General features: G+C 43.0%; 1 protein-coding gene across 4 annotated transcripts; it reads right to left on the bottom strand.

Annotated features, from left to right (window-relative positions):
- Window positions 1–830: 830 nt before the first annotated feature.
- Window positions 831–10355, bottom strand: LOC110091172 (uncharacterized). 4 transcript variants are annotated; one of them, XM_020815183.3, is made up of 3 exons: window positions 10017–10355; window positions 6304–6429; window positions 831–5249 (listed from the first exon to the last, which is right to left on the bottom strand). In XM_020815183.3, exons 1-3 carry the CDS (start codon window positions 10171–10173, stop codon window positions 3352–3354), a joined length of 2181 nt encoding a protein of 726 aa, XP_020670842.3. In that variant the 5' UTR covers window positions 10174–10355; the 3' UTR covers window positions 831–3351. The 4 variants fall into 4 exon arrangements, with proteins under 4 accessions (XP_020670842.3, XP_072844449.2, XP_020670841.3 ...); XM_072988348.2 differs by having other exon boundaries at window positions 6328–6429; XM_020815182.3 differs by having other exon boundaries at window positions 831–5252; window positions 10017–10120.
- Window positions 10356–11428: the final 1073 nt, after the last annotated feature.

Genomic DNA, 11428 nt, shown 5'->3' with positions numbered 1-11428 from the left:
AAGGAATGCTTCCCAATAGAGATTTAGCTGAATTTTGTTTATTTGTTTGTTTGTTTGTTTGTTTATTTAACTTATATGCCGCCCACTCTACCCAAAGGTCTCTGGGCGACTTACAATTAAAATTCAATAAAAAATAAAATGACTAAAATACAATTAAAATTGCCATCAGGACCCACAGTTGATGTTATTTCAATTAAAAGCCTTCTGGAACAGGAAGGTTTTGACTTGGCGTCGAAATGTCATCAAAGTCAGCACCAGACGAATTTCAGTTGGAAGGGCATTCCATAGTCTGGGGGCAGCTGCTGAAAAGGCCCTTGGTCTACAAGCCTCTTACCTCCTTGAGGGACGGCTCTTTCAAAAGGGCCCCCTGGCTAGAACTTAACTGCCGGGTAGGCTCATATTTTAATTTTAATCCCTTTGTGATCATCTTCATAGTAAAATTGGTGTGATAATGATTATTTTTAGAGTTATAAATGGATAACATGTTTGGTGCACAGGCTCAGCAAAATTAAAGACCAGACTGAGGCAAAATGGTATGTATAATGTGATGGGCAGGTTTTCCACTGCCCATCAATGTGGGGAGTGTTACCAGACTGGCCAGGTTTGAAAAACACCCGTGTATGCCGCAGCCAAGGATGAACAGAGATTGAAACATTGGCAGAGAATAAATGCTTCAGAAATCTAAAGGTGAGCCATGGCCCAAGAGGAAATACAGGTATTTTTTCCCCTCCCAAATTGAAAGTGATCTGTCTTTTTCAGTTCTGCCTTGAGGGACTGACAAAAGCCAGTATGGTCCTTGGGACTACACAAGGAAGGACCAGACTAGCAAATCATCTGAATGAAACACTTTATTTGAATATTAATCTTTAAATTATTATAATTTGCCTCGGTATAGAGGCATGCAATACACAAACTGGCCCACTGGCTACAAATGGGACCACTCTGAGCAATAAAATCACCCGCTAAAATAAATTGGTCTTTCACACGTGGTGCCCCAAAATTGGACAGGCATTTAGTGACCTCTGACATTCATTTACACTTTGCGTAGCTTGTTGCAGTTGACTGACAGAGTTTTCACAGTCGCTGGCAAAAACATTATTGTCTTGCGAAATTTCTTAGGAACTGTCGACAAAAGAAGTTCCTCATCTTTGTCCTATACGTTCTGCCATACCTCAGCCACATTTATTTTATTTATTCTTTCATTTATTCATTCATTTCTGGTACTTCTATACCACCCCATTAGTGCACAGCACTATTCTGAGTGGTTTACATAAAAACAGTAATCACTAAAACATAAAACATATCATAACCATAAACAACAACGCCTGAAACCCACATCTATCTACCAGGGAGGTATTTCCCCTCCCAGATATCTTTCTGGTGATAAAAATACAACCACACACTTCATATTCTCCATCCTGGCTCATGGTCAGAGTAAGAAAGATGCCTTATAAAATACAGCTAGAAGCGTTGACCCAGGATCCAAAAAGTTAGAGGGCACGAAGTTTTGCTGTTTGAGGGGTCTCATCCTGCCCATTGGCATTTGCTGCTGGAAGGCTGTGAACCTGCTCACCGGAAGCACGGACACCATGTCCAGCCTTTTCTCCTCAGACCTGGCCACGACAGAAATTTGCTTCTCCATAAAGAGAGTTGAGTCCAGAAGCACACCCGGGACGCACATTTGGCCCTTTAAGGCAATGGTCCCCAACCTTGGGTCTCCAGATGTTCTTGGACTTCAACTTCTAGAAATCTTGGCCAGCAGAGGTAGCGGTGAAGGCTTCTGGGAGTTGTAGTCCAAGAACATCTGGAGGCCCAAGGTTGGGAACCACTGCTTTAAGGAAAGTGTAACCCAAACCATAATCCCACCTAAACAGTCAGGTGCCCCTCCCAACAGCAAGATCTCCATATTGTTTGGATTCAATTTCAACCCGCTATCCCTGACCCAGTCCATTACTGAGGCCAAGCAGCATTCCAGGCTCTGGACAGTCTCCACTGCCAAAGATGTAAAGGAGAGATAAGAGTTGTATGTCATCAGCATATTGATGACACTGGATTCCAAGTCTCTGAATATCCTCAGCCAGCAGTATCATATAGATGTTGAAAAGCATTGGGGAGATGACTGGTTCCTGTGGAACTCCATAATACAGAACCCCGAGGTGACACAGCATCTCAAAGCTGCACCACCTGGATACTACCACTGAGAAAGGACTAGAGCCAGCGCAACACTAATTCTCCATTTCCTAAGCTCAATAGCCTATCCAGAAGATTACCACGGTCAAGGATATTGAGTGTCACTGAGAGATCCAGGAGAATCAACATGGTTACATTCCTGTCATTGCCTTCTCTTAACAGGTCATTGAGCAGAGTGACCAAAACTATCACATGGTGCAGCCTAAAAGCCAAGTGAATTGAGTCCAGACTATTGGTATCCTGCAAGAATGCCTACAGCTGATCTACCACAATCTGCTCAAACAGTTTGCCCATGAACGGGATATTAGTGGCAGCTCTGTAATTATTTGAATTATCTGTCACTAAGGTGGATTTTTTTTATAATGGCCTGAACAAGACAAGAAGGAATATAATCTTCACGTATCATCTCAGTGGTCCATTAAACTGTTACCTCCTTAGCAGATTTCAGAATGTACAGTATTTATTTATTTGCAGGATTTTTTTAGCTGCATCATTACAACTGGGAGTAAGTGGCCTTACTGCATGCTAGTGCCTTGTCCACACCCTCGGGCGTTACAAGTTGAAACTGATACAGCAAAACCAGACAAGACAGTGCATTGGACATCGCAATACGATCAACTGCATCACTAAAGGAATCAAGGCCCTGTCTGACGGCTTCAATCTTAGACCGAAAATGAGCTGTAAAGCAGTTACAAGTGATTACATCAGACTGACATCTATTATACTGTCTGGCAGTAGTGAGAAAGGAAACTACCGATCTGAAGCCTCACTAATGATTGAGAATAGATACTGCTCCTCTGCTTAATGACAACCTTTCTGGTATCTGAACAGTAATTACCGTATTTTTCGCTCCATAAGACGCAGCTTTCCATAAGACGCACCAATTTTTTAGGAGAAGAAAACAGGAAAATATAATTTGTTTTCTTCGCTCCATAAGACGCATAGACTTTCCACCCCCCTGTTTTGTGGGGAAAAAGTGCGTCTTATGGTGCGAAAAATACGGTACACTTCTTTTCTTAATACTAAATATGCCCAGTTCTTTCAGTCTTTCCTCATAGGGCTTGTTTTTTTAGTCTCCTTATTGTCCTTGCTGACTTCCTCTGAAACTTTCTGGTGTCTCACAACATGTGAAATCTGAATTGCAAACAAAACATTTTCATGTTACTGGGATTTGAAGGGCTTATCTCGTGCATGAATTCTCTGGTGCTTCACTAGGTGTGAACTATGAGCAAAACATTTCCCACACTCATTACATCTGAATGGTTTCTCTCCTGTGTGCACTCTTTGATGGCTCACAAGGTGTGAATTCTGAGCAAAACATTTTCCACATTCCTGACATTTGTATGGTTTTTCTCCTGTGTGGACTCTCTTATGGTTCACAAGCTGTGAGCTGTGAGCAAAACATTTCCCACATTCTTGGCATTTATACGGTTTCTCTCCTGTGTGGACTCTCTTATGCTTCACAAGCTGTGAGCTGTGAGCAAAACATTTCTCACATTCCAGGCATTTGTATGGTTTTTCTCCTGTGTGAACTCTTCTATGCTTCACAAGCTGTGAACTATGGGCAAAACATTTCCCACAGTCCTGGCATTTGTATGGTTTTTCTCCTGTGTGAATTCTCTGATGAGTCACAAGGTGGGAGTTACAAGCAAAACACTTTCCACACTCTTGGCATTTGTATGGTTTCTCTCCTGTGTGGACTCTCTGGTGGATCAGAAGAAGTGAAGTATACGCAAAACATTTCCCACAAAATTGACATTTGTGTGGTTTGTCTCCTGTATGGATTCTCAGATGCTTCATAAGCTGTGAACTATGAGCAAAACATTTCTTACATTCATGGCATTTGTAGGTTTTCTCTTCTGTGTGCAATCTCCGATGGATCAGAAGATTTGAAATCTGAGCAAAACATTTCCCACACTCTTGACATTTGTATGGCTTCTCTCCTGTGTGGATTCTCTGATGTTTCATAAGTTGTGAACTGTGAGCAAAACATTTTCCACATTCCTGACATTTATATGTTTTTTCTCCTGTGTGAACAATCTGGTGGATAAGAAGGTTTGAATTCTGAGCAAAACATTTCCCGCACTCCTGACATATGTATGGTTTTTCTCCTGTGTGAATCCTCTGATGAGTCACGAGATGTGAATTACAAGCAAAACATTTCCCACACTCCTGGCATTTATATGGTTTCTCCCCTGTGTGGACTCTTTGGTGGATCAGAAGGAGCGAATTATAAGCAAAACATTTCCCACAATCCTTACATTCATATGGTTTCTCTCCTGTGTGGATTCTTTTATGCTTCAGAAGCTGTGCTTTATGCGCAAAATACTTTCCACACTCATGACACTTACATGTTTTTTCTCCTGTGTGGACTTTCTGGTGGATCACAAGGTTTGAATTCTGAGCAAAACATTTCCCGCACTCCTGGCATTTGTATGGTTTTTCTCTTGCATGGACTCTTTGATGGATCAGAAGGTTTGAATTCTGAGCAAAACCTTTTCCACATGCCTGACACTTGTATGGCTTCTCCCCAGTGTGGACTCTCCGGTGGATCAGAAGAGTTGAATTCTGAGCAAAGCATTTCCCACACTCCTGACATCTGTATGGTTTCTCTCCTGTGTGCACCCTGTGGTGGATAAGAAGGTTTGTGTTTTCAGCAAAACATTTCCCACACTCCTGGCACTTGTATGGTTTCTCTCCTGTGTGGACTCTCTTATGCTTCAGAAACAGTGAGCTATGAGCAAAAGCTTTCCCGCACTCTTGGCATTTGTATGGTTTCTCTCCTTGATGGAATCTCTGACGACTTGTAAGCCGTAACTTGCAATCTGTTTGTTTCCCAGATTTTCCATATCTAAAGCTTTTTTTCCTACTGTGGACTTTCTTGTGAATCAGAAGCGCCATACTCTTGGCAAAATGTTTTCCACATACAGTACATTCATAAAGTGTCTCTGTGGTGGACCTGTCCTCTTCTACATGGGTTTGCTGATGTCTCTGCAGGCCAAATTTGTGCATAAAACATTTCCCACACTTGGTGCACACATTTCTTTTCATCCAGTTATCTGCTAAGAAGAAAGACAGTCACAGAAGACAGTGAATTCCATGGTTTTGACTTATAAAACATATCTGTTCATTCCTCCCTCAGAGGTTCCATGTCCTCCTATGTTTTCTAGAGGGAATTGGGTAGGAGTAGCTAGATTTTAGACATTTGACTACATTGGCTTGCCACCAAAGTGAAAAAGCACCAGGCTGTAGAGAAAAAGGTAAGTTTTCCCCTCCCTTTCCTTTTCTGTCTACCCCTCATGGAGAGTGGGGGAAAGGTGAATTTTTGCAAAACACTGCATTATCTTTTCACTGAAGTGAAACACCACTAATTAGACATAGTCTTAAAAAGAAAAAGAGAGAGACCTCCTTCCTTTCTGATTCCTTTTCTTTTTCTCCATCTTTGGGGAGTGGAAAAGATGATATTTTTTATAAAAAATTGGTTAAGTGACTCCTTATTGTCTCAGTGCGAAACCAAAGTGAAACAGCATTAAATTGTAATGGAAAGAAAAAAAGACTGCCCCCTCTCCCCGTGTTCTTTCCTGTCATCTTATCTGCAAAAAGCAAAAGAAAACTTGATTTCCCCCCGCATTTATGATAAGTGGCATATCACTTCATTGGCTTGCTAATGCCACTTTGGTTCACGGCCAGAAATGGCACATGCTGGAAACTGAATTAAAACAAAGCAATCCTACTAGCACAGTGGAGAAAACACAATAAGTTATACATTTTTAAAAAATGAAGTTATAAGCTATAATTAAAATACATTCTATGATTAAAGAACACATAATTAAAAAAAAACTATTTTAACTAAGAAATGGCAGTCAGGGACTCAGTTTTGAGTGTTAAAAAGCCAGCCTGAAAAGGTGGGTCTTCAGCTGACTGCTGGAAGGGTCAGGCTGGTTCGCTATTGCCTGTGCATCACTGTGGTTGCAAAAAAAAAAAAGAGCAAGCCAGCCCATCCCCAAACTGATCCAAAGTGCAAAACAAATTCCCATCTGATTGCATCTTTAGTGATAGGAATGTTCTGGGCAAATGCCTTTCGGATTTTTGTTGTGTGTCCAGCTGGCTTACCCAACGCGATGCTTGATTTGGTACCTGAAACTTCTGCTTCACCCTGTTCCGGCAAATCTGGTACCCATGACTCTTCCCCTTGCTCCATCTGAGACACGAGCTCAAGCTTTAGACCTGGAAGAAAAGCTGTAAAAAGCAGCCATGATCAATAGGTAGCAGATGCTGCTGGGTTAGTCTGTTTGGTTGTCTGCGGACCTAAGGGGGAAGTGAAGGCAATTAATCTGCTTGGCCCAAAATTGTCGGATACTTTGATTTGGATTCCAGCGCTGAGCAGGGGGTTGGACTCAATGGACCTATAGCCTCTTTCCAGCTCCATTCTTCTAGGATTCCACGGTTACCTGTTCCATTTTTAATCATGGTTTATCAAATTTGAGTCTTGGAGAAGGGCCAGAAACTCAATTCTCAGGTTGTTCTCACTACCGGAGAGAGCTGAGAGCTTTTAAAAAAGGATTGATTTTAAGATTCTGTCTATCAAGGTGAAAAGGGACGTGGTGGCGCTGTGGGCTAAACCGCAGAAGCCTGTGCTGCAGGGTCAGAAGACCAAGCAGTCGTAAGATCGAATCCACGCGACGGAGTGAGCTCCCGTCGCTTGTCCCAGCTCCCGCTCCGCCAACCTAGCGGTTCGAAAGCATGCAAATGCGAGTAGATAAATAGGGACCACCTTGGTGGGAAGGTAACAGCGTTCCGTGTCTAAGTCGCACTGGCCATGTGACCACGGAAGATTGTCTTCAGACAAAACGCTGGCTCTATGGCTTGGAAACGGGGATGAGCACCGCCCCCTAGAGTCGAACACGACTGGACAAAAATTGTCAAGGGGAACCTTTACCTTTACCTATCAAGGTAAGTGGGCGAGAGAACCCACTACTTAGGATCAGGAGTAGAGATGGGGGGTGTTATTTGTATATGTATGTGAATATCCCAGCCCAACTGGGCTTAAAAGAGGGGCCGGCCCCTGCAGCTGGCCTGTCCACTCACACGTCCAGTGATGGTGACAGCCTCGCTCATCCTTCCAATCGCTCCTAGAGGTCCGTTCTCTTCCCACCCAGCCAGCCACTTGTCCTCCTTCCCACTGTCTAAAGTGGCCAGGCAAGCAGGAAGAGAGCAGACCTCCAGGAGCGACTGGAAGGATGATTGAGGCTGCCACCATCGCCGGATGTGCGAGTGGACAGGCTGGCTACAGGGGGCGGTCCCTCTTTAAGTCCATCTCTGCTGAGATATTCATATTGGGATACAAATACGAACACCCCCATCTCGAATCTGGAGTAATAGGTATACATGGCACTCACATGCATTTTTCAAAGAATAATATATTAAATACAGATTCATCACACACACCCTATAGTTTGTTAGTTACTTGAACTTCTTTAAAAGCATAGTGAAATTGAAACAAACCAAAACATCCACAATGGTTCATAATAACCATGTGTCGTCAAGTCAATTCTGACGGAAACTATAGCGATCCTTCCCAAGGTTTTGCAGGTCAAAGTTGTTTACCCTTCCCTTCTTCTGGGAGCGCCCTGGGACTATGCGGCTTGCCCAAAACTAGAGGTGTGAAATTTCTGAAAACATCAATTTTTTCCCAGAAAAAAAGGCTCGGAAGTGTTTTCAGTTTATATTTTCTTATTATAAGAACTCTGATTCAGCGGGGAGTTTGAATTCCCAGCCTCTGGCTCCACAACCAGATGCCTCAACCACTGAGCTATCCAACCCATGATGGTTAGAAGACCACTGATGTTTTCATGATCTTGCCCTCTGCCAGATCTTGTATTTATTACTGGGCTCAAAGGAGACATATTCTGTCAGATTTCCTTGGCTAATCATAGAATCACATAATCCCAAGAATCACCTAGCTAAGCCTATCCATGTGGCAAGTCCACATGAAAAAAAAATTGAGCCCAAGCAAACAGCTAGCTAGTGTGAGACGAAAAAGATGTACAAGGGATTCTAAAGTTACTCCCATAATCTGGAGTAGGAAAAAGAATCCTCTCATTTTGCTCATCATAAAAAAAAGGTTACTTATTTGAAGACTCAGATAACTCACAATATTTTAAAAACATAGCTTTAGTTGCTCTTATACCCTCCTTCCTAGACTTTTTTCCATCAAATTTTTCCCTCACTCCTGCCATCCATCCACAGCCGGCCTTCTAAAGAAGCCCTCCCTCCGCACTGTCTATGCTTTGAACCCCAAAAATCTCATTCCTAATCAGAGCTACAACTCTCTTGAATCCTGCAAAGCAGAGGCAAATGTCTGGCCATTCATAGGTGGTGAGCTAGGATTCCTATGCCTCACTATTGGCCAATTTGGCTACAATGACAGGAATCTGGAGATCCACCATATGTACCAGGAAATGTCATTTTTTCCCTAGACTTCCCCTTAAGAATCTTCCATGAGGGAGGTGAGCTGGGATAGACACCATTCTTAGAAGAACTGGTTTGTTTTTATTGAAAGTACAGTGGTGCCTCGCTTAGAGATTGCTTCGTTTAATGATGAAATCGCTTAGCGATGACTTTTTCGGAGCGATCTTGCGCTCCATTTAACGATGGTTCCTATGGGTGATTTTCGCATAGCGATGTTTGGGACCATGCTTCGCATAGCGATGACAGTTTGGGTCCCCCTGTTTTGCTTAACAATGGTTTTGACAGCCTCATGTTGGCTGTTTTTTAAATGTTTAAAAATGTTTAAAAATGTTTAGAATGCTTGAAATCATAAGTGCACTTAATAAACCCTTTGTTAAACTAATTTGACTTTGTTCCGACTCTTTTTAAATTTGTTGTAATTTTTCCCCCACATTGAGATGCATTGAATAGGTTTCATTGCATTTCAGTTGGGGAACCCTGTTTCACTTAGTGGTGTTTCCTATGGCGATTTTCGCTTAAGGACGGCAATCTGTTCCCATTGGAATGGATTATCCGGTTTTCAATGCATTTCTGTGGGAAACCGTGTTTCGCTTAGCGATGAAATCATTTAACAGCGATTTTTTGGGAACCAATTATCATCGTTAAGCGAGGCAGCACTGTATGGTTATAACAGCATGTGTAAAGAGAACCTCTGTGACTGACATCTTCAGAGGACAGGAGTCAGAACTCTTGTCTGTGTTCTGATGTAGCGTACACCAGAATACTCAACTACACTACACCAGAACACAGAGTTCTAACTCCTGTCCTCTGAAGATGCCCCAAAACAGCAGACTTGTCCATGAAAGCTCACATCAAATTATAACACAAATGCAGTAAGACGGCAATACTTTTATAGACCGCTAACAAAAAAGATCATCAGCTTTCCTGAGAAGTATGATTTTTTTTTTAGTGGTCTATAAAGGTATTGCTGACGCTTGCATTTGTATTTTATTTTGCATTGACTCCCCCAGGGCTCCCTTTTATTTCAATAAAATGTAACCGTGTGTCTTTATTTTCCTTTGGGTCTGGCCTGATCAACTTCCTACAGCTAGTCAAAAGAGCCTTTTCGCCCCCCAACGCTGGCCCAATTCCTTCAGCACACCCCCTCCCCAGAAAAGGCTTCAAAAATCCCATCAGTGCATCCTCACTTCCTTGGCAGTAAAAATAAATAAATACCCCCCCAATAGTCCCATTAAAGCGCCATCAGCTGTTCTCGCACCCTAATCCCAAAGAGCAGCATAATAAGGCTGGGGGGAGGGGAGACTCTCCCCTCTCTGTGATGTTTGGGGGAGGCGGAATTGGGGGAGGTGGCTCACCTGATGCAGGAGAGAGACGTCGCCCTTGCAGGAACCAAAACCCTCCGGAGGAAGACAAGAAGGGATGTGGGGTGGGAGTGCGTGGGGGGGGTGGCCTTGCCTTGCTATGCAGCACTGCCTCCCCCCCTTTTCCAAGGTTCCCCTTCTCTCTAGGCATTCCCGACTCGGTGCATTAACCCCTCACTTGCTAGCTCGGTTGTCTGGCTGGGTCTGGCTCTTCGCTCTGCTTTTTCCCCCCCACCTCCTTACCTCCGTTCGCCATTTCCACAACTCGTGCTTTGGACGGAGCTGGGGGTTTGCAAAGGGTTCCCTTGGATGTCTCACAGCCTTGTGTTGTGGGTGCTTTTTTAAAAAAATATTGGATGACAGCCCTATGTTTTCCCCCCACTTACCGAAGCCAAGCCGGTTTCCTTGCAAGGCAAAAAAAAAAAAAATATTTTTTTTTATTTTTATTTATTTATTCGATTTTTACCCCGCCCCTCTAGACAGAGTCTACTCGGGGCGGCTTACATAGGTTAAAACACATTAAAACAGCATATAAATAACATATATAATGCAATTATTATAATAAAGAGTCTGACAAAAAACACAAACCCGTTAAGTATACGATGCAAAGAGAGTTGTCTAAAAACTAGGTTTGTTTTAATTATTGCACCCTCATGGGATGCCTTTAAATGGTTTTAGCTGCGAGGGTCTTTTCTGGACTGGGCTTGCGGTCAGGCAACTCCGAAGCCACCAATTGTTTCCCCTTCTAACTCAGATTCTTTTTCCTGCCTTTTTCCAGCCAGAGTTCAGTTAGTGTTAGATTCTGTCAGAGTCTGAAGAAGACATAGTAAAATGGCTTGTCACCTAGTTAGTAATGAAGCAAACAAGCCAGTTAAGATCATTGATGAAAGAAATAAGCATTTTTGCACAATATGATTTTTGTTTTTATATAAGAAGAGCTGTGAGTAAACTGAAACATTTTATCCCCCCCCCCATTACCAGAGTCTCTGAGTGAATGTACAGTATTGAAACAATGAGTGCAAGACCAGTTGAGGTCAACTGACAAACAAGGAGTGGTCGTCAAGAATACAAGGAGTGGTCTACTGATGGATACTGTAGCTCAGTCGGCTCTGTAGGTTCCTGACTGGACCATTTTATCCACTGTATAATTAGATTTAGTTTTAAAAAATGGTGATGTGGTGGCGCTGCGAGCTAAACCACAGAAGCCTGTGCCACAGGGTCAGAAGACCAGGAGTTGTAAGATCGAATCCATGCAACTGAGTTAGCTCCTGTCGCTTTGTCCCAGCTCCTCGCCAACCTAGCAGTTGGAAAGCATGGAAATGCAAGTAGATAAATAGGTACCACCTCAGTGGGAAGGTAAAACAGCGTTCCCTAGTCACGCTGGCCACGTGACCACGGAAACTGTC

This window comes from Pogona vitticeps, chromosome 2 (genome assembly GCF_051106095.1).
Source record: "Pogona vitticeps strain Pit_001003342236 chromosome 2, PviZW2.1, whole genome shotgun sequence".
NCBI classification, from domain to species: Eukaryota; Metazoa; Chordata; class Lepidosauria; order Squamata; family Agamidae; genus Pogona; species Pogona vitticeps.
Note: the sequence above shows the minus strand (reverse complement) of the source record. Positions and strands in the feature narration are given on the sequence as shown.